Below are 24,767 nucleotides of genomic sequence, written 5' to 3' on the forward strand. Positions count from 1 at the left end.
AAGAACATCCTGTAGCCGAGTAAAAAATCCTATTCATAATTCTTCTCTTTATCCTTTTTTTTAATTTTTACACGTTCATGTTAGCGTAATCTTTCGTATGGAAGATTACGACAACGCGAACGTACGATTAGCCTGGGTTACATTTATGTTATTTGTGTCTTTGCCATTTTGCTTAACATTTTTTGAGATATAAATTGCTTTTTATGTGTTGGTCAGCATTTTAATGTGCAATTTCATGCATAAAATAATGTATAAAATACTAAAAAGGTAAACATTCAGGGTGTTGGAACGGATTAAAACTAATATATATTAATTCTAATGTGAAAACCTGTTTCGGATCTCAAACAACTCGGTTTTCGACCAACCGTCTGGAACGGATTGTGTTCGAGAACCGAGGTTCCACTGTAAATGAAAAATCCTTTCTACTCATTAATTATTACAGTTGTTGTTTGTTGTCAAATGTTTAGAATTAGTGGCAATTGTGCGTTTGAAAGAAAGTTTTGGGAGTATGAATATATTATTTATATTTAGCTGCGTACGATGTAGGCAGTATTAAAATAACAAATAATAGTTTCACTACATGTTGATATTTTAAGAAGCATTTTTAGGCAAACATGTACTAAAACAAAACAGCCTCCACTGGGGTTTGAACCCAGGACCCCTGGTTTACAAGACCAGTGCTCTACCACTGAGCTATAGAGGCTCATGCACCACAACCACCACCAGCTTATCCACTTGGTAGCTTATCAATATAAAAGCCATTACTAATAGCAAATACAGCTCAATAAGTTCAAACTTCGTATGAAATTAACATTAGAATGATGAAAAAAACATGCAATCGAAAATTAGCACATAATATTATAAATATAAAAAATTATTACGCTTTAGTTTCGGTATTATTGTTAGGGTGTAACCTTTTAAAGCAGTAGACAGTTAAAACAACAGCAATAATTACAAGAGTGGCGAGTGCTGCAATTGTAACTGCAATCGAAGTGAATGAAGAATTAACTTCTGGGTCTCTGGGCGATTCTTTGTTTAGAAATACTACTAGTCCTTGGCCAAGTTCTAAGTTTCCAACCTTGACCTGAAAAATATTAATGTTTGAGTTAAAACAACATAAACTCAAGAAGGTAGAGCAATATAAAAGTCTAGTTATCCATGTTTATCTTACAAAATGCATGAGCATTCCTGGTTGCCTAAGCTGAAAGCAGATCAATTATTTGTGAGTTATTTAACCTCTTATTGCCTTATTATTATTATTATTATTATTATTATTAGTTATTAGTTATTGCCTTTTAATACAAACACAATCTCTCAATAATTAATCTCTCAATAGTTAACCTCTCAATAGTTAATCTCTCAATAGTTGATCTCTCAATAGTTAACCTCTCAATAGTTAACCTCTCAATAGTTAATCTCTCAATAGTTGATCTCTCAATAGTTAACCTCTCAATAGTTAACCTCTCAATAGTTAACCTCTCAATAGTTAACCTCTCAATAGTTAACCTCTCAATAGTTAACCTCTCAATAGTTAATCTCTCAATAGTTAGCCTCTCAATAGTTAATCTCTCAATAGTTGATCTCTCAATAGTTAACCTCTCAATAGTTAACCTCTCAATAATTAACCTCTCAATAGTTAACCTCTCAATAGTTAACCTCTCAATAGTCAACCTCTCAATAGTTAACCTCTCAATAGTTAATCTCTCAATAGTTAATCTCTCAATAGTTAACCTCTCAATAGTTAACCTTTCAATAGTTGATCTCTCAATAGTTAACCTTTCAATAGTTAACCTCTCAACAGTTAATCTCTCAACAGTTTACCTCTCAATAGTTAGTCTCTTCGTAGTTAACCTCTCAATAGTTAACTTCTCAATAGTTAACCTCTCAATAGTTTAACCTCTCAATAGTCAACCTCTCAATCGTTAATCTCTCAATCTGTCTATAACAGTTTCAATACAAACAAAAATTCAAAACTTTCTGCAACTCGAGTAGGTTTGGATGGCCCATCCACTTTAAAGCGAATTGTGAAGTTGTGAAAGCCTCAGAATTAATAGATACTTGGAGACAGCCTGAAAGGTGCTTAAAACTTTCACAATATTTTACTCAGGACTGTTTCAGATAATGCTCGTACAAATGCCACAAAAAGTGCTCATAATAAGGACACAATGCTGTATTGTCAAGTGAAGACAAATCTCGACACCCAAGAAATTTTCCACTGCCATAGCAACGCTTTAGCATTGCAGGGGATGATGAAATGTAGTTTATGAATTTGACTGAATTTATAAAGAAAAACCTACTTGTCTAGTTTGTTGAAAATAAACTAGAATTACAAATGATGCCAAACTCTTAACGCTATATAGTGACATGGAGATCTTCACCTGAAGGTAGACATGGTACAAACTGCCTTATTCCGGTGTTGCAGATGTTGTGATTAATTTTCCAATATCTTTGCAGACCACTCAAGTTCAATCTCACAAAAAGACCTCTTGACATGCTGACAGAACTCGTGCCAAAGGTTTTTTGGCAAGTTTAGATGGTAGCTCATTGAATCAATTAAAAATACATGTATATCAACCGACTCAAAATTAAATAAGCTCAAAATTAAATAATTAAAAATAACTTCTTTTTCAATCTAAATAACATTAAAAAATAGCAGATAAATCATTATGTCATGCTTTACAGCGACTTTTGAATGTGAGTAACTTCTTGTCGCTATCAAAATTCTACTTATTTCTTCGTTGAAGTATTTGCTCTGCAAATAATGTTTTTCCTATGAAGGGTGCCAACTTGACTGCCTGACATTTCTCATCAAATTCTCCTTTTGTCGACCTTATTTTTCAGATGATGTTAGATACATGTAAACTACCTCTAATACATACTTAGATATTAGCTGTTTTTAAAGCTAGAATGAATTATCAAATTAAGGCAGATCAGTTTATGTCCCAGAACTCCAATGGCAGAACTCCGTCATATAAATAGAATAAGGTAACACAACTTCTCAGATCACAAGATAACACACATCCTCCATTCAGTCACGTGTTCAAACATAAATATTGAGTCTCACTGATTAAAGTTTATTCTGACAAACTGAACCTCCAATTTAATAATAACCAGCAGTAAGCTCAGAATTCTTTCATTTTTAGTCAGATAGTTCAAATCTACATGTTTTAAGAGGCTGGTTCACAGGAACCAGACAGAGTTTTGAAATCAAATATTTTAGCTACTTGGTGAAAGGCACGAATCATATGCAAGTCTCGACAAAATCAGTCAAAAAAATGTGGAACCAACACAGCGTTAACTACCAGACACACAGAGAGACACACAGACAGACACACAAAGAGACACACAGACAGACACACAAAGACACAAAGTAGGATTTATTAATATAGATTTTAACTGCAATTTTAAGAGCAGCCAACTGTATGCCTGCTAATTTAAGCAGCATCTTTTTTTAATTACTTTATCATAGAGTGATCATTTACGAATATGTTATCATTTACTTTATCATAGAGTGATCATTTATGAATTAGGTAAAGGTTTTAGTCTACGTTAGTAGTTGTAAAATTCAGTAAAAATTTAATCTTGCTCTGACAGCTAATTTTTATCAGTACATTACATAATAATATGCTGTTGTTGTTGTTGTTGTTGTTGTTGTTGTTGTTGTTGTTGTTGTTGTTGTTGTTGTTGTTGTTAGTCCGTGCTGTTTCTATATCGGTTTATGTATTAGTTGTCACAAATATTCTAATTTTTGGCAGCTTTTCAAGGGTGGGGGTTAGTTACTATGCCGATGAGTATACATGATAGTAATTAAAATATTATGATATATCATATCAAAACATATGCAACCATTTACCCTTTTGTTTACATGATATCAGTATAATAATCACAGCACGTTAAGAGAATATAAGCGAGCTCACTGTGATTGGCTTGTGATCATAGCCAGGCTCATGGTTTCCCAACTCGGGCAGACAACTAATCAGGTCATCCTTTACATCCAGCAATACGCAAGGCACAGTGATATCCTCCGAGAGCTGTATATTCACTTCGTAATATTCGTTGAGCTCCATTATATTCAGAAATGAACCATTTAAGTTCAAAGGGTCACCTCTATGCACTGACTCGTATTGAATCTGTGAAGAGAAATTTAACAGTACAAAATATGTAATGTGTCTATTTTTTTATATTATTTTTAATCTTATAGTCTATAGTCTATAGGGCTTTGAACACCATTGACCAATGATAAAGTCCATATCTATCGATCTAGGCTAGTGTTGCTTATTGACCAATGATAAAGTTCATACCTATCGATCTAGGCTAGTGTTGCTTATTGACCAATGATAAAGTTCATACCTATCGATCTAGGCTAGTGTTGCTTGTTGACCAATAATAAAGTTCATACCTATCGATCTAGGCTAGTGTTGCTTATTGACCAATGATAAAGTTCATACCTATCGATCTAGGCTAGTGTTGCTTGTTGACCAATGATAAAGTTCATACCTATCAATCTAGGCTAGTGTTGCTTATTGACCAATGATAAAGTTCATATCTATCGATCTAGGCTAGTGTCGCTTATTGACCAATGATAAAGTTCATATCTATCGATCTAGGCTAGTGTTGCTTATTGACCAATGATAAAGTTCATACCTATTGATCTAGGCTAGTGTTGCTTGTTGACCAATGATAAAGTTCATACCTATCGATCTAGGCTAGTGTTGCTTATTGACCAATGATAAAGTTCATACCTATCGATCTAGGCTAGTGTTGCTTATTGACCAATGATAAAGTTCATACCTATCGATCTAGGCTAGTGTCGCTTATTGACCAATGATAAAGTTCATATCTATCAATCTAGGCTAGTGTTGCTTATTGACCAATGATAAAGTTCATACCTATCGATCTAGGCTAGTGTTGCTTATTGACCAATAATAAAGTTCATACCTATCGATCTAGGCTAGTGTCGCTTATTGACCAATGATAAAGTTCATATCTATCAATCTAGGCTAGTGTTGCTTATTGACCAATGATAAAGTTCATACCTATCGATCTAGGCTAGTGTTGCTTATTGACCAATGATAAAGTTCATACCTATCGATCTAGGCTAGTGTTGCTTATTGACCAATGATAAAGTTCATACCTATCGATCTAGGCTAGTGTTGCTTATTGACCAATGATAAAGTTCATATCTATCGATCTAGGCTAGTGTTGCTTATTGACCAATGATAAGGTTCATACCTATCGATCTAGGCTAGTGTCGCTTATTGACCAATGATAAAGTTCATATCTATCAATCTAGGCTAGTGTTGCTTATTGACCAATGATAAAGTTCATACCTATCGATCTAGGCTAGTGTTGCTTATTGACCAATGATAAAGTTCATACCTATCGATCTAGGCTAGTGTCGCTTATTGACCAATGATAAAGTTCATATCTATCGATCTAGGCTAGTGTTGCTTATTGACCAATGATAAGGTTCATACCTATCGATCTAGGCTAGTGTCGCTTATTGACCAATGATAAAGTTCATATCTATCGATCTAGGCTAGTGTTGCTTATTGACCAATGATAAAGTTCATACCTATCGATCTAGGCTAGTGTCGCTTATTGACCAATGATAAAGTTCATATCTATCGATCTAGGCTAGTGTTGCTTATTGACCAATGATAAAGTTCATACCTATTGATCTAGGCTAGTGTTGCTTGTTGACCAATGATAAAGTTCATACCTATCGATCTAGGCTAGTGTTGCTTATTGACCAATGATAAAGTTCATACCTATCGATCTAGGCTAGTGTTGCTTATTGACTAATGATAAAGTCCATATCTATCGATCTAGGCTAGTGTTGCTTATTGACCAATGATAAAGTTCATATCTATCGATCTAGGCTAGTGTCGCTTATTGACCAATGATAAAGTTCATATCTATCGATCTAGGCTAGTGTCGCTTATTGACCAATGATAAAGTTCATATCTATCAATCTAGGCTAGTGTTGCTTATTGACCAATGATAAAGTTCATATCTATCGATCTAGGCTAGTGTTGCTTATTGACCAATGATAAGGTTCATACCTATCGATCTAGGCTAGTGTTGCTTATTGACCAATGATAAAGTTCATATCTATCGATCTAGGCTAGTGTTGCTTATTGACCAATGATAAAGTTCATATCTATCGATCTAGGCTAGTGTTGCTTGTTGACCAATGATAAAGTTCATACCTATCGATCTAGGCTAGTGTCGCTTATTGACCAATGATAAAGTTCATATCTATCGATCTAGGCTAGTGTTGCTTATTGACCAATGATAAAGTCCATATCTATCGATCTAGGCTAGTGTTGCTTATTGACCAATGATAAGGTTCATACCTATCGATCTAGGCTAGTGTCGCTTATTGACCAATGATAAAGTTCATATCTATCGATCTAGGCTAGTGTTGCTTATTGACCAATGATAAAGTTCATACCTATTGATCTAGGCTAGTGTTGCTTGTTGACCAATGATAAAGTTCATACCTATCGATCTAGGCTAGTGTTGCTTATTGACCAATGATAAAGTTCATACCTATCGATCTAGGCTAGTGTTGCTTATTGACTAATGATAAAGTCCATATCTATCGATCTAGGCTAGTGTTGCTTATTGACCAATGATAAAGTTCATATCTATCGATCTAGGCTAGTGTCGCTTATTGACCAATGATAAAGTTCATATCTATCAATCTAGGCTAGTGTTGCTTATTGACCAATGATAAAGTTCATATCTATCGATCTAGGCTAGTGTTGCTTATTGACCAATGATAAGGTTCATACCTATCGATCTAGGCTAGTGTCGCTTATTGACCAATGATAAAGTTCATATCTATCGATCTAGGCTAGTGTTGCTTATTGACCAATGATAAAGTTCATACCTATCGATCTAGGCTAGTGTCGCTTATTGACCAATGATAAAGTTCATATCTATCAATCTAGGCTAGTGTTGCTTATTGACCAATGATAAAGTTCATATCTATCGATCTAGGCTAGTGTTGCTTATTGACCAATGATAAGGTTCATACCTATCGATCTAGGCTAGTGTCGCTTATTGATCAATGATAAAGTTCATATCTATCGATCTAGGCTAGTGTTGCTTGTTGACCAATGATAAAGTTCATACCTATCGATCTAGGCTAGTGTTGCTTATTGACCAATGATAAAGTTCATACCTATCGATCTAGGCTAGTGTTGCTTATTGACCAATGATAAAGTTCATATCTATCGATCTAGGCTAGTGTCGCTTATTGACCAATGATAAAGTTCATATCTATCGATCTAGGCTAGTGTTGCTTATTGACCAATGATAAAGTTCATACCTATCGATCTAGGCTAGTGTCGCTTATTGACCAATGATAAAGTTCATATCTATCGATCTAGGCTAGTGTTGCTTATTGACCAATGATAAAGTTCATACCTATCGATCTAGGCTAGTGTTGCTTGTTGACCAATGATAAAGTTCATACCTATCGATCTAGGCTAGTGTTGCTTGTTGACCAATGATAAAGTCCATATCTATCGATCTAGGCTAGTGTTGCTTATTGACCAATGATAAAGTTCATACCTATCGATCTAGGCTAGTGTTGCTTATTGACCAATGATAAAGTTCATACCTATCGATCTAGGCTAGTGTTGCTTATTGACCAATGATAAAGTTCATATCTATCAATCTAGGCTAGTGTTGCTTGATAGAATAAATCTTTTCGTGAAATTTTACTCTCAAGGATTAACTACACCTTTGAATTACTAGAGACATGTTCAGAGACAAGTGTGACTATTTATGAGACGCTCTCGGCTATACTTCTGGTCAGGGTTAAAACAGTAGCAGAGTAATAAATAACTCCCTGTCATATGAGATGTAGAATATTCCTGGCATGCTTGGCTATAATAGATATGGTTACTTACTAGCCAGACTGTCTCCAAATGCTATAGCAAGCAATAAATAGCAAATCTAAACAAGCAAGAGTCACAAAATGCTTGACATCCATAGCGACCACAAGGCGAAGTGCATGAGACTTTGGCTAGACGAGTATTAAATTATTTGATTTTATATTATATATGTATGTAAAAGGGTGAGTTCCTTCATTATTCATATAAATAGTATATGTACATTATGATATTATATAGTATAATAATACAACAAAATATAATAGTTATATAATATTGCTAACTTGTACTGTTGATTACACAGTAAACTGTTTCTGTTAACTAGACCTGTCAGGAAGCGTACCTGCAACTGAGGATCTGGATACACAGTGACTTCTGTAGTTGCTATTCTAACACCATAACTGAGAAGTTCTACATCTATTTGTGATGGCTCTTTTGTGACATCTTGACAACAAAAAGCACAAAATTTTCTCAGCACCACTGAGTAAAGAGATTTGCTAAAGAGGCAGAGTATCTTTGAAAGTTTTGATGTCAACTTAAACAGAAGCTACTCAGCCTTATAATATACACCAGTCAGCGAACAAGTAACAAACAGTCAGCAAACAATGAAACCTACAGATAATCTGAAGGGAGAAATGACAAAAAATTGGTAATACATACTTGGGAAGAATCCAAGCCCACAGTTCAGCGTGTCATCTTCTTTAAAGCAGACCTGCACAACAGCAAGGCAGTTTGTGTGTTAATTACACTGAATTTGACGAACCGGAGGTTTTTAAGAATATATGGTTGTAAATTCAGAAAATTTAGTTAACAATTATATACTTGTACTTGAATAATGTGCAACCTGTTTGTTAAATTGCAATCCTAGCTGTATAATAGAATAACTATTTTTATATTTTAGAAAAGCACACGCACAGGCAAATTACACATGATGAATGCCCACATAATGTCCTTCAGCTTATCGTGTACTTACTCAATTACATAACTACACTAAGCATGCAGATACATGTGTAGAGGCAGTCGAAAAGTAACTGCTTGTAAATAGAAATGTTTTAACAATCTAATAGAGCTCACTGCAGTTAATAATCTAATAGAGCTCACTACAGTTAATAATCTAATAGAGCTCACTACAGTTAATAATCTAATAGAGCTCACTACAGTTAATAATCTAATAGAGCTCACTACTACAGTTAATAATTTAATAGAGCTCACTACAGTTAATAATCTAATAGAGTTTACTACAGTTAATAGTCTAATATAGTTCACTACAGTTAATAATCTAATAGAACTCACTACAGTTAATAATTTAATAGAGCTCACTACAGTTAATAATCTAATAAAGCTCACTACAGTTAATAATTTAATAGAGCTCACTACAGTTAATAATCTAATAGAGCTCACTACAGTTAATAATCTAATAGAGCTCACTACAGTTAATAATCTAATAGAGCTCACTACAGTTAATAATGTAATAGAGCTCACTACAGTTAATAATGTAATAGAGCTCACTACAGATGTACAAACCATGAGAACCTAATATAAGCAATCTTTACTATAATTTAACTATCTTCTCTCCTTTGTTGTTTGTCTATCCGTCGTTTGTCATTTATTGTTCGTATGCTCGACTATAGCTTATAAATTTTTAAGAATGAAAATCTGTTTCTCACTAGAATTGAACTCAGACCCTCCAGTTCTGCAAACAAGCGTATTATCCATTAGACTACACATCCAACTGGCCAAGCTAGTGAATAATTGTGCACATACTATGTACTAGCTCATAGGGAGTTTAGGATGGAGTCCAACTAATTGTTTGGTTAATAATAGTTTATTGAATCATAAACCATAAACCATTGAACCAAACAATCAGTTGGACTCCATCTTAAACTCTCTATGAGCCAGTACAGTGAAAACTCTTTGGCCTATTTTTAATCGAGTCAGTAATCCTGATAGGATTGCAAAAGATTATATATTGTAATAAGATGATGTTTTGCGTCTGAGTAAATAACTGAAGTCAAAATATACGCAAATAGTCAATAGTGTAGTCAAAATCGACTACATGATTCGGTAAGGTGTCTGACAGAGTTACTGGACATTAAATGAATTTGCTGGTTTTTACGCTTGATTTTATACAAAATTAACAAAAACATGTTTTTATGTTGAAATGTTGTTACAAGAATTATGAATCTCTGGTTTACACCTGAGATCTATAAAAAGGTACTATGTAAAGATAAATACACATAATGAACCAATGCTGCAAAGTTTCACAAAGTGTTTTTCCTTGTTTACTGGCTAATTGCACTACGCTATAGGCCCTATAATAGATATGCTGCTACACTACTGTGGTCAGTGCAACAGGAAATGGCTTCATTTATATAAGGTGAATCATGATGACCCACGATAGAGGCAATGAATTGGGTTCACTACATACTAATTCCACTGGTTAGAATAACCAAGATTAAAGTGCTTGCAAAGTGACACTCTCTCACAGCACACCAGACTGATTGGGTATTAGTAATATATAATATATGTTGACATTTATTACATAGCTATAATATATATGAACAATTTAAGATAGCTGTATCCTGTTTAGCTTTACAGACATGTGCCCTCTATACATAAATTTGATAATGGAAATGGTGGATTGAGATCAGACTACCAGAATAACATGAGTTGTATCTTGCATAGAATGCTCGGGGAAACCCGTAAAGTATTTCTTGTCTAATGTAATTGTTGTTCAACCTACAGCCCTCCATTTTTCCAACTCAAAATAGCCATAGTTCTTAAGAGCAATAAATTATTTCTTGTCTAATGTAAATGATGTTCAACCTACAGCCCTCCATTTTCCTGACTCAACATAGCCATAGTTCAACCTACAGCCCCTATATCCTGACCCAAAATAGTCTAAGTTCTTACATGGTTTACACCTGTTTCCATGACTTGAAGTTCGTATCTTTCAGATGGATTACCATTTATCACTGTGTAGAGCAGATCAACTCCTTCACTTCAATAGAAATAAATCCACGGTTAGTGTGTATACAAAAATTTTGTAGAACAAATGGGTGCACAAATAGTTTACATAAAAAACCAAACATCAAATATGGTGCACATTTTTGTTATATACATATTGTAAGGGCTCTTTATTTAATATGCCCTTTTTAACTAAACAATTTAAGGTTGCTAGATATCGAGGTACACACTCTAACAGAATTAGATAGTTTAAACTAAATAGTACTAGATGTAACAAGAGACTCGAAGTTAAGATTTTACTGACTTTTTATTAAGTATTTTTCCGATACATGCAGAATATATAATAAACGTGTATATATATATTTATATACATTGTATATACATGTATATATGTATATATTTATATGTGCATGTATATATATTAAACGTATGCATGTATACTTATATATGTTTTATTTATGTATATAAAATATATATACATATATATATTAAACATACATGAGTAAAAGCGTAAGATTTGAGCAGATTGCTCAATGATAAAATCAGAGCAAATCAATAAAATTTTATTGATTTTATATATTAAACATATATACATATATATAAATATATATATTATATATATATTTTATATATAATGTATATATATACGTTTTATCAGTATATATATACTGGTAAAACGCATTGCTATGCATACTATACAATAGATACTGATATATATATATATATTTATATATATATTTATACATATATTTATTTATATTTATATATATTTATATATATAAAATATATAATATATATAAATTTTAAATATATATAACATAAATATATATAACAGTTATACTGAACTTATATGTTCAATATAACTGTCTTCAGTGCATGTATAACTCAGAAGGACTCCTGAATACCACACATTAGCTATCAGATAAAATTATTTTTACCTGAAGGTGTTAACTCCATAAGGTATAGTTTAACTTCTATGTGTGTACAGCATACCTGTATATAGCTATAACATGACTGTATCTAACTAAACCATAGCTGTGTATAGCTATAGCATGTATGTAGCTATAACTGTATATAGTTAAGGCATAGCTAGCTATATATAGCTATAGCATGACTGAATATAGCTATGGCATAGCTGTATATAGCTATAGCATGGCTGTTTATAATTATAGCATGGCACCATTTAGCTATAGCACAACTGTGTGTAGCTATAGCGTAACTATATGTAGCTGTTGTATAACTACATATGGCTGCAGGATAACTTTGATGTAGAGTATAATTTAAAGTGATAATCATGCATATGATGAAAACTAACCTGCTAAGAGTTGCACTCCTCTCGACCTGTGCCACAGGGTCCTCTCTGTACTCATAGTCGATGGTTGCCTCTACGCCTTCAGTTAATACAATCACTAGACTAACAGATCCAGTTGTGTGTCGTCTCGGCATGGTAAATTTTATACTTTGGTCTCTGAAACAACCAATATTTATATGAGTAAAAGGTGGAGGAGCCTTTAGCAAGTGAGACTGAGATAAAAGTGGGAGAATAGTTCAGAGTACAGTTAAGTCTTCATTGAGCACACAAAGTTTAAAATATAACCAAGTTACAAATATAAAATGTGATATAAAATATTATGTGATATAAAATATTATGTGATATAAAATATTATGAGATATAAAATATTATGCGATATAAAATTAAATATAAATATGAAATTAAAATAAAATTTAGTGACACCCCAAAAGCTAAAATTAAATTGTATGTAAAACACTAAATTAATGAAGTAATAAAACTTAACAAGAAGTTCTTTGTTTTGTTTATTTGTGTAACTTGTATAATTTAATTTTAATTTTTTTTTAATTTAACTATCGAGATTTCTTCCTTCTCTGCTGCATGTCGGCCTACAGCACTTTATTTCCACGGCTGTACCACGGTAGCTCCGTGTTTACTACTTACTAACTTACTGTTCTGTTAGAGATTCTTCAACCTATAAATATCAAGATTTACTCCCTCTCGCTGCATGTATGACACTATATTCCCAACCAGATTTATCCTGGAACTAAACATACTGTGACCATCTGTGCATGGGATTTGACACAGGAGTAATTATGGTTGGATGCCCTTCCTAACACCACCAATGGTTCTTCTGTGACTCAAACCACTGACATACCGATTATATGCCAACATACTAACCACTGAATCATGGCTGCTCGGTATTCTGTGAATTAGTTTATTTGCTGTGGCACTTTGGTGGAAAACATATTATAAAATACGATTATTGCTTACCACAATAAAGATTGCTCACATGTATATTGATAAGTATTAGTTGCTAAGCAAGGTGAGTAAAAGTAATTGGTGAAACTTGCAGATGAGAAGGTTTGGGCTAAAAGTAACATTAGAGGCAACAATAAAAACATTCGCCGTGTGACTTACTCTGACTTAGACTAAGTTAATTTGGGTTTCTAACCCAACCTAATTTAGCAGGTCTGAGTGAGAACCTCTGAGCAACGTGTTTCTCATACAGACATTTACAAGTAAAGTACGTTTTTGTATGTTAAGAAGACATGATGAAAAAAGTACAAACATTTTGTTTGCGACTCGTAAAGGGAAACTGTACAGTGTACTTGAAGGTTGGCCATTTGCTGATGTTTTTTTGAGATTAAAGCAAATGATGGAAGAGCTATTCGATATACTTTAGACCAGGGGTTCTTAACCAGTGGGAAATTTCCCACCAGTGGGAAATTTGAGGAATTGAGGTGGGAAATTCCCAGGCTTCAGATTGAGAATATTTATAATGCCCATTGCAAGGGTATAGCTGTTGTACTGTATTTTTACCACATACATGGGGCAGATACATGCTTTTATTGGGGGTACAACTGTATTAATACGGAAACCAAGCCCCGTGATGTATCAAGCAGCTTATTGGATAATTAGTCTACATTGCATCAGGTATGAATCACTACCATACTACTGAGGCATCCCACAAGCATACACCAAACATACCAAAGCTAGTAAAAAATAAACAGCAGCAGAGGGCCCACTAAGCGATCATGACTGCTAACTTTGTACTGTGCTGTTTTTATTATAATTAAATTACTCTATTGTTGTGTTTATCTTGAACTTTATTTTTCCATAAATAACAAGTATCTCATGACAAACTATCCATAAACTATGATTTTCATCACAGTTCAATTAATAATTGATTCATTTTGACTGTATGGCAAAATGCTATCCTGAAAACCTTCCTCCTGCAATATGAGAGAAGCAAAAATACCCCCAATTTCCGACTGCTAGAGAGGGGGAAATCGCGAAGTGTGGTTTGTCAATGTGGAAAATACACTGAAAAAGGTTACGAGCCACTGCTTTAGACCATCAAATTAGCTTCAATGTGCAAAGGCAAAAGCAAAAGCAAAGACAAGTAAAATATGCATTTTTAGCTTTTATTTAGTTGGATAATCTTTCACATGACATTTGAAAACAATATTTTTGCAGTAGTGAGTCTACTAAACATTGCGCACTATTGGGTAATGTTGTTATAAAATTATGATAATTAACATTATTAATATTCTGCCTCACAAGCCATTGCGCATTATTTGTAACACAAAGAAGTTTTTTAATTAATTCACTTTGTTTTAAAGATCTTTCTTGACAAACATTATAGAAAACATTTCTGATGTAAACAAAAATAATTATTAAAAATTAATCATATAACAGCTAATGAAATATTCTATTACAAAAAAATGTTGATCGCATAACTAACTTCAAAATTGTTGATATAACTAACATTTTTGCAACTCAGTTTTTGTGATTTTGGTAGGAAATCAAATTATTTTTAAAAAATGGACAGAATGCATGTACATGTATATGCATGCTCTGTGCTAAAATAATTATGTTTACTTGATTTGTTTCTTATCTTTTTAAATTGATCAACAAACAGCATCAACTTACACTTGTTGGTACTGAAGAAGCAGTACTGAACCAGAACTCTCCTTCAGATAGAGCTGAAGTCCAACATCTGGTATGTAACCACTCGCTGTTACCACTGTACCTCCAGAGACTTGCCCAGCGGTTGGTGAGACATTTTTGATAAAATGTGGCATAACCTGACAAAAAATACTTGCTTCTTATGTTCTACTAGTTTCCTAAATATTATAACAAAATACTGTATAACCTTCTGAATCAAACATGTCCTCATCCTTCGCTAAAATCTACAAATAGTGGAGAAGCTAGTTGAGAAAGGTCAGAAGATAATGCTGACCAATCAAGCTACCTATTTGAAATGTCTCTGATGCTAGCTGCTGTTGTGTCAATGACATGAACTCAGTTCTTTTTAGACAACGAACATTTGAACCAAGCATCATAGATAACATTATAAACGAAGAAAAGTGAATTGTAATTTGTGGATCATATGGCTTTTCACCTGACTGGAAGGTAGAATCCATTACCAGTCTCTCTTGATTATAGCTATATAGTTACAAACTCACAATGTGACTAATTTACCATAATAATTTGTTTATAAATTGGGTTGTAGGTAACCTGATCTGCTCACTAAAACATTATTTTAGACCAAAATAAAGTTATTCATTTTATTTTGTGAGTTGATTGTTTCTATGCACCTCGACACACTCGGGGATAGGTTGGTCCCAGCCAAAGTTCGCTCCACAGGTTCTTCTCTTTGTATGACTAGCCACTGCCATTCCACGTGGACACGACACAGTCACTGAGGCAAACTGGTAAAACCGTGACAGTCCTGGAGTTGCTCTCTCCTTTCCAGTTGGTGGTTGAAAGTCACAAACACTCACTAAAAGCGTAAAAAATTTTTTTGAGATCTGCGAATGGCTTTCAATTTTACACATTCACATAAAACCAAACAAAAATTGAGCATACAAAGTTTTGTTGTTAAGAGTGTAAAACTGGTGAAAGGTTTGTATACTGGTTATTATTATTATTGTTATTATTATTATTATTGTTATTGAGTTACTGCTATACATTTATCAGTGATTCAAGGGTCTACCTAGTGCTTAGTAATTTTAACATATAAGATACTTTTAGAGACTGCATGAAAGCATTTTAGAAGCTAACAATCAATACCATATATTGACTTTGATAAAGGCAATATGAAGGGATTAAGTTCTCGTATCTAGTGTTGTTCGTGTTTGCAGTCATTCTATGTTGAAAGCTTATTAAAATGTGTTAATGTCACTAATTTTCAAAGACAAAATGTCGAAGCTCAGAAATTCTGGTACAATAACAACAATAGTAGTAATATATAATAAGAACAACAATAGTAATATATAATAAGAACAAAAATAGTAGTATTTGATAGCAGCGATAGTAATATATGATAGCAACAATAGTAATATATGATAGCAATGATAGTAATACATGATAGCAACGATAGTAATACATGATAACAACGATAGTAATATATGATAGCAATGATAGTAATATATGATAGCAACGATAGTAATATATGATAGCAACGATAGTAATATATGATAGCAATGATAGTAATATATGATAGCAACGATAGTAATATATGATAGCAACGATAGTAATACATGATAGCAACGATAGTAATACATGATAACAACGATAGTAATATATGATAGCAATGATAGTAATATATGATAGCAACGATAGTAATATATGATAGCAACGATAGTAATACATGATAGCAACGATAGTAATATATGATAACAACGATAGTAATATATGATAGCAACGATAGTAATATATGCTAGTAACGATAGTAATATATGATAGCAACGACGGTAATATATGATAGCAATGATAGTAATATATGATAGCAATGATAGTAATATATAATAGCAACGATAGTAATATATGATAGCAACGATAGTAATATATGCTAGTAACGATAGTAATATATGATAGCAACGACGGTAATATATGATAGCAACGATAGTAATACATGATATCAACAATAGTAATATATGATAGCAACAATTGTAATATATGATAGCAACAATAGTAGTATAGAATATCAACAATACTAATATACAATATCAATAGTAATATATAGCAATAGCAACAATAGTAATATATAGCAATAGCATCAATCTACATATTTCTCAAAGTTCGTGTGTTGTCGGCGGAAATCCGGCTATAGATCTTAAAATCTTGGAATAAATATTCCGTACCAAAGAAGATTCGATCTCGGACGAAGCCGTTCACTAGTCTTCCGCCTAGCCCACTAGACTATCGAAGTCGAATTGCTAGCCTATCGATATAAGTCATTATATGGGAGCATTACCTAACTGCTTTACGGATGACCGGGTCATAGCATAACGTCACGAGAAGCTGTTTGCTCACATTATTAAACTGGCTAATAGCAAAACTCTCACTACTTCTCATTGTTTATAAGACAAAAAACTTTTCTCGTGATATGTAGTTTGAAAGTTAGAATGGCAAATGTTGTTATATATTAAATACAAACCAATTTTTTGTCCAAATACTCTTCTATTACACGGGCAACGCCGGGTGGCACAACTAGTAGTAATATACAATACAATAGTAATATATAGCAATAGCAACAATAGTAATATACAACAAGAATGATTACGGTAAAAATATTTAAGGTAAGTAAAAACTTCATGATGCTCTTCTCGTAGGTCTCGGTTAACACTGTTAACCATGTGGTCATCAAGCAAGTAAACATAACTTTACACTTTCACCAAATGCTTCCAAAGTAAAGAAATTTAAACCTGTAGTTTGCAGTTGGTAAAATGATGAGTTGGATTGCCAATTGTAACTCTCTGGTTCTACGTCTGATAAAGTTGCAATGAATATTGAGTGATCCTGGAATACTTCAATGGCTGTTGGGGCATTCAGCTCGCATATTTCTATGTTGCCAGTTACAGTGTTCGTATCATTTAACCCACCTGTGAAGTACAACAACGCAACTCCGAAAAAAAGAATTGTGATTGAAAACCTAAAATTTTTAAGTTTATTATAAAAATTGGTGACTTGGAGGTAAAAGGAAATCATCTAGAAGCCATTAAGTTCTAGTTGAATAATAATGGCTACAAATACCATCATTGCGAGCAGCAAGCGCTGGAGCAATAAGAGTACTTATGAATCATTATGATTATTGAAGCAGTCTCACAACCAAGTGGTTGGTAGTAAGTGGCCCAAGGCTTAGCTTAAAGCGAAAGGGTTATTACTTAAATGATTCGTTCTACTGAAAAATCTTCTTTAAAATCGGGGCAGTTCCTAGAAGCGCTGTTTTTTGAATTGTTATTCTGAACTGTTTTCTGTTATCATTGTTATTGTTATAATAAATTCTGGAGAAGACATTGATTATGACAGTGCCAAGGCAAAACAAAACTACTGCTATTCATGAGCAGTTTATGATCTGTTTAACTAGCTATTGTACTCTCTTCAACTTTTACAAACTACAATACAGCTTTGAAGAGTTCTGTACAGCTTTGTAGGCTCCAGTTGCTACAATCACTGCTAACTGAGCTACAACAATTCTACACAAGTTTCTAAGGACACGTAAGATTAGAAGCAGAGAAACCAGAAACTCACAGCATAGACTGAGTATTGCACTTACCTACACAAGCTGAATAAACCTGTTCTCCTTTGAGGTCAAGGAAGACTAACGCTTGAGTCGATCTAGATATGACAGAGACGAGCAGCTGATCAGGTACGAGCCATTTTAAACTGTCCAAAAGACCAATCGTCGCTGTGCTAAAAGGTCCAGCGGAGAATGGAACGTCTGTCGCGCTATCAACGTCTGCCACGGTACCGACAAGCAGCCGAACTTCGAATGTTTGTAAATCGACAGACGATATAGCGTAAGAGTGAATGACATACATCATAGTTTCATCAGAGTTGACAAGTAAATCATACGGGCGAGGAATTTGCTGTTTAAGGCTAGGATGAAGTAGCTGAACAGTGTCGGTAGTGTAGTCATACCTACAGATCTGTTGGTACCCGAAGTCTAACGTGAGAAGACTTTTATTCTTTCGGAGAAACTCAATATCGAAGGCTCCAACCATATAATGTGTATCTGCTGGTTTGACATCTCCCGGTGATAATGAGTAAAGGCCAGAATTACTTCCAAGGCAGTTACCAACCATTTGTCTAACGAGGTCAGTTTCAGAGTTGTATTCTCGTACACAGTTATTGATATAGTCAGCCAAAAGCAGAATCGTCTCATTGTATTGTTTTATCTGGCTTATCAGTGTAAATCTAGCAGTGTCAGAATTGCCCGAGACATAGCCCATCTCACTCCGATTTTGACTCCCTAAGATAACAGAAGACGAACCGTCTGCAGAGACTTTCGTGACTGCAAATCCAGAGGCATAAAAGAATGTACCCGGATTATACATGTCTTCAGCTATCGAGTTTATTGGTCTTGAAGTGTGTTCTGGCACAACTGTGAGGTTTCCAAAAGAAACAAAAACGGGACATTCTGGACAGAGCTTGTTAGCCTCAGAGCTTTCTTCTGTCACGTTCCTGATAAAAAAAGAAACAAATGTTTAATCTCTAGAAACAAGCATTGGTGACTAGCACTACACCGGCAAATTTACTGACTACAGTCAAACATCTACATACTAAGGTAATCTGTCCCTAAATTTGTTTTATAGATAGAAATCCATTTATGCTGAAAGCAAATATTCCCGTAATATTGTGATGTAATCTGCTTAGTTCCTTTCATAACTTGAAAACCAAAAAATACTTCAGGTAATTATACAGCATAAAAATATTATGCTAAAATATTATGTGAAAAATCTTTATATGTAAAATACTAAATTAATAAATTATATGTAATAAGTAATAAGACTTAACAAGAAGTATTTATTGCTGAGTTACCATAGTGATGTAAAACTAAATGGTGTAAGCTTGGAGATGAGGAGGTTTAGGCGTAGAAGTAATGATGAAAACAAAAGGTGTAATTTACTTTGATTCTGACTAAATGAATTCTAAGCAAAATTTTAAAAAAAATTTTGTTTTATGTATATTTTGTTTATAAATTTTTCCACTTTCATGTTTTTCATGCCTTATTTTTATAAGTCTTTTCACATGTATATTAGGAATCTACAAAGTTTCAATAAACTTCAAAAATTGTATGCTGGAAAATGCTTTGAGTTTGAATTCAAATGCTTGCTCGAGTTTTCATTATAGTTTGAAAATCTTGTATGTTAAGATGATAGGTATAATGACTCAACTCTATTGAAATGCTGTAAAAATACAGATCGACTTGTGTGTGAACTTAGTATGCACCGATGAAGGTTCTTAAATGCTGAAAAGTAATTTAGGGCTCAAATATACACACACTAACTAGATTACGGCATATACTTACTGTAACTTCCGCTGCCAGATATGGTAACCTGTTTCACAAAAAGTTGTTAGATTCTAAATACTGAATGGTTTAACTCCTTCATACATCACTGATATGTTTCAATTCTCAAGTACCAGATATCTCGGATATGATGATTGTATTTTGTACCCTCCAAAAGATTATTTTGATCTTTTTCAAAAGAGGCCAGATGTGTGCCCAAACTTAGTATTTTCAAGCATTCATTGTATTCATTTTTGTTTTTGTGTTTATTGCACCACATGGCAACACCTTTTTAGCTTTTTTTCCTTTTTTGATGGCACTTTGGGTAAAACATTTTTTCTAAAAAACTCATTATAGACTGCCTGATAAAATTATATACAGTCACACCTCGACATACGAGCTTAATGCCTTCTGGGACTGAACTCGTATGTCAAGTTTTTCGTATCTCAAAGCAATAATTCCGAAATAAAATATATTAATACAAATTTATCTGTTTCCAGACCATGAAAAAACCACCTAAATCTAGTATATTTCGATGAAAAAACGTGTTTTCAGTTGTTGTAATTCCGTACCTACAGTCACAAAGTAACAAATACCTATTTAGTGCTTATGATTTGCTATAAAATAATTATAACATTACTATGCACAGGACTATTACTTATAACAGTACTATAATGGAGTTCTTGCTTTTGAGACAGATGTAGTGGCTAACATTGGTGTGAAAGAGACTTGACAGCAATACATTAGGTACACTAGACTTTTGTGACGTTACGTAATATAACATAAACTTTGAATTTAACATAAATGAACTTAGCTTACTAAACATACACTTAAAGCTAAGTTTTAATCTTTTATTAAACTTGACTTTAATTTTGTATTCGTCTTAATTTCTCTATATCTGTTTCCGGCTTGGCCTTTTTGCCTCGTGTTCGCTATAACTTTTAGCCGACCTTTTTAAAAAATTTTTCCAACTGATCTGACAAGGAAAACCGAGTGATGGTGTTCTCGAAAGAAGCCTCTCGCATATTTGGTCATTTAGTGGCCTCGTATTTCAAGGCAAAATCTTGCTCAAAATTTGGCTCGTATCTCGATTTTCTCATATGTTGGGGCACTTGTATTTTGAGGTATGACTGTATATACAGTACATAACTTAAAGCATTTGTACTGAATTTTAAATTTGTTACTTGTATATTTTGAAAAATACCAACAACTCAAGCAGTTACATATACATGAATTGACGACACGTGTTCATTGGTGGATAGTATAAGAATTTGTACCCACCCACTGCCAGCACATCGGCCCACTCCAGACGCTAGACAAATTATCAGGAATGCGCAAAGAGACAAGTCAGCAGCAAGCATCTTGGGCATATCTAAAGTACAACAAACAGAGTGTACAAGACAATCATAACCTCTGTCCGTACAGAAGGAACAATGGAATATATGAAGAAGTTGCTAGCATCGTGTGACATAATATAGTTATCGTTACGAAAGTGAGTAGTTTGCAGTTGTCCAACTAAAATAACATAATTATATTGCTGAGTAAAAGTTGGAGCAGCAAGTGAATTGGCAAGCAGATGGCAGCCTCATCTGATACCTCTGAGCAGGTGCCATCAAATCCCATCAAGCAATTTTATTTTTGAACCCTGATGTCAGCATAACAGAAAAATGAATAAGAAACAGCTAATGTTAATCAAAAGCTCAAGCACATCAGACACAAGTGCTTGACTGCGCTTGACAAGTGCTTGGCAAGTGCTTGATGGCAGTGTCTAACTGACTAGTTTGGAAGTTTTGAAAGTAATATAGAGGTGATAGGTCATTTCCCCCTCAATTGTTTTGGCTAAAGTTCAGCTAAAAGTAGTTTGTATGTAGTGATGTTTACAGTAAACCTTTCACTGCTGTTCGTTGTTATGGCACCACAAGTGATTGTGGCATTCCTGTAATTAAAATACTGCCTCAGGTCAGCGGAATTATGCTCACTCAGGTCTGCTGAATTCTTACTGGACAGTCACAATCATTCAGATTGTGCTTATCAAAAGATATAACAAACATAGAAATAGCTAGCAGACATGGATGGCGCCTGACCCATAATCTGTGCAAGGTGAAAATTTTAAATATTTCCGTAGGAGTGGTGTTATCCAGATATCATTATTTGGATATAGTCATAGGGTTGAGTTTGATAGTGTTTAAAAAAACTATTATTTTCTGGATAACTCGGTGAATCAAGACAAAACCAGATAAATCATCGTACACATATTTATTAGTGTTGCCCTTGAAGGTTTCACAAATATCACATGATATGTGAAGCTCCAAACAAAGTGTGAGATTTAGAATTATATAGCCTAGTTTCCAAATTTTTCCGAACTAAATAATTATTCACTGCCCTCCCATACTACTTTTATGTAGATTAAGGATTCTCTTATGATGACACCTCCATGACTAGTTAATGAACTCAGATACATTTCCATAACACCAGGAAACGGTTTTACAAAAGAAGCTTTCAGACAGAAACTTTTATTAATAATTAAAAAACATTCACACTGCAAAATTTACGAATTTCACACTCACACAAAGTAATTGGGGCGGAGGTGAAGATGTGTCTTTGACACACATGTTCAAATTATTTTGACCTGCAGAAATTGGCAGAGACAGTTGTTTATCACCATTTTTTGGGCTACTTGATATCTTTTAACGACAGATTTATCAACATTTCAAAAAAGTTTGTACAAATATTGATTTCCTCAGAGGTTTTTCAATAAATGAGTTTATACAGCTTGAGTTCTTTTAACCTGGTGATTTCTTGAGCAAAATAATTTTGAACTGTTAATAATTATTGTTGGCAGTACAGATAAATAAATTGCTCATGGACACTATTGCACAGAAAACATCACTTTTTTAACAAGATATAACAATATAACTCTGTGATATCATTAGAGCCAATCAATCTGGCAATACCAAAATCTAGATTAATAAATCTCACTTTGTCATTGTGCATGTCTGTGTGTGTGTGTCCGTGTGTGTGTCTGTCCGTGTGTCTGTGTGTGTCCGTGTGTCTGTGTGGGTATCTGTCCGTGTGTCTGCCTGTGTGTCTGTCTGTGTGTCTGTCTGTTAGTCTGCAGTAACCTGCATTTCCACTGTTTTCACCTAATTTTGTCCAAACTTCATATGCATAGGCTTTATGCCTTCCTCCGGGTTGGTAAAAATATTTGGCCTTAAAATTCCATCTGGCTCCTAAAAACCAGCCTCTTAAACCCCACCCTCCAGTCTATCTGATTAAAACTGAAAGAAACTCTGCATTGCCAGCCCACTAGTATGATAATATTTATCAAAAAAGTTCTCATGTAAATCTAGTAATGTTTTTTATTTCATGTGAACTAACAGAATAATTGGCATCAAAATTAGTTGCATCAAAGTAATTTTACTCTAAGCGTAATTGAGCAAATTAGTTCAAATTCTTGCAAAAATTTCATGCTGGAATTTCACATGACTGAGGCTGTCAGGAACAGCAAAGAAGAGATGCTTCGTGTGCAATTAAGGAGAATAATAACAAGCCTCTCAGGCTATCTGAATGAAAAGGAAGAAACCTGAGCATTGCTAGGCTTACTGTTACTAGAAAATTAAATTGTCCTCAAAACACCCTACGAACTAAGGAACTGATCTGACTAAACCCAGCTATAATTTTCTCTACAGTATTTATATTATTATAATTTTACTATTACATGAATATTAACAATGTCTTTTAGTTTACTGCAGTTCGATTTGAGCATGCAGATTGAATGAATAGGTGTTTTTATTTCCCTTCTATGACTTACCTTGACGACGTAACGTAAAACATAACTTACCTAATAGACTGCAATAACGTCTAATAGCAGAGAACTTTTGGATCTGTGGTTAACACGACTCGATGTCAAATATCTGTTTGAAGTGTGTAGGGAGTGTTTGGTCCCTTGATCTCCAGCCTGCTCTGCTACTCGCTAATAGGATTTTTAAATGGATATTTGCCAGGCAAAGTACTTATATATCATGTTCATGTCATCAGACCATCACATGAGAAGGAAGTGAATGAGTCTTATGATATGCTATTTCATTGTTAACTACAAAGCTGGAGGCAAAGACATAGCCTCAATTCCTCAGTAACATTGCAAAGTGCCCTTTAGCGCATCCTCATAAATGAATAGCCTAAATTCTTGCCATTTCCTCATAGCATTTCCTCTTAAGCTGACATTGATGAATGTGTTTGCTTTTTCAGCTGAAATCCATAACAACAATTACTTGCCAGAGTGCAACATGGCAATAAATTTGCATATATACATGTATGTACCTGACATAAAAACATGTAAACAATTTTTTACGGAATAACCACCACCTCTACAATGGGAAAAACAGATTTGTGTTAAGAAAGACTCAAAAGAGGTGGATTGTCGATATATTTGAATTTTTTCCCTCAGACAAATATCTAGTCTCGCAAAATTTATATCTTAGTAGGACTTTAGTACTCTGGCAGTTCAGTGAGTTGTGAGAAATCAGTGTGCTGATAAAGCACAGAAAATGACGATTGTTCTGAAGTGCGTTCAAGCAGTTGA

At 33.9% G+C, this 24,767-nt stretch overlaps 1 protein-coding gene and 1 non-coding gene across 2 annotated transcripts; both read right to left on the reverse strand.

Moving 5' to 3' along the window:
- Positions 1-476: 476 nt before the first annotated feature.
- LOC137405523 (uncharacterized) lies at positions 477-24,432 on the reverse strand. The gene is made up of 12 exons (XM_068091825.1): positions 24,027-24,432; positions 21,467-21,557; positions 18,452-19,359; positions 17,601-17,777; positions 15,489-15,673; positions 14,821-14,975; positions 12,190-12,342; positions 10,821-10,908; positions 8,568-8,619; positions 8,251-8,351; positions 3,918-4,130; positions 477-1,084 (listed from the first exon to the last, which is right to left on the reverse strand). The coding sequence occupies exons 2-12, from the start codon at positions 21,553-21,555 to the stop codon at positions 878-880; spliced, it is 2,328 nt and encodes a 775-aa protein (XP_067947926.1). The 5' UTR covers positions 21,556-21,557; positions 24,027-24,432; the 3' UTR covers positions 477-877.
- Positions 632-703, reverse strand: Trnat-ugu (transfer RNA threonine (anticodon UGU)). The gene has a single exon. It is a non-coding gene; the product is annotated as a tRNA-Thr (tRNA).
- Positions 24,433-24,767: the final 335 nt, after the last annotated feature.

This window comes from Watersipora subatra, chromosome 9, assembly GCF_963576615.1.
Source record: "Watersipora subatra chromosome 9, tzWatSuba1.1, whole genome shotgun sequence".
In the NCBI taxonomy this organism is placed as follows: Eukaryota; Metazoa; Bryozoa; class Gymnolaemata; order Cheilostomatida; family Watersiporidae; genus Watersipora; species Watersipora subatra.

What these genes read in the sequence shown, in the direction of transcription:
- LOC137405523 (XM_068091825.1), bottom strand. Translation starts at nt 21,555, where the DNA reads ATGCCCAAGATGCTTGCTGCTGACTTGTCTCTTTGCGCATTCCTGATA. An exon ending in CTTCTTCAGTACCAACAAGT is followed by an intron (nt 12,343 to 14,820) that starts GTAAGTTGATGC and finishes TGGTTGTTTCAG; the next exon opens with AGACCAAAGTATAAAATTTA. An exon ending in AGGAGTGCAACTCTTAGCAG is followed by an intron (nt 10,909 to 12,189) that starts GTTAGTTTTCAT and finishes TTTCTATTGAAG; the next exon opens with TGAAGGAGTTGATCTGCTCT.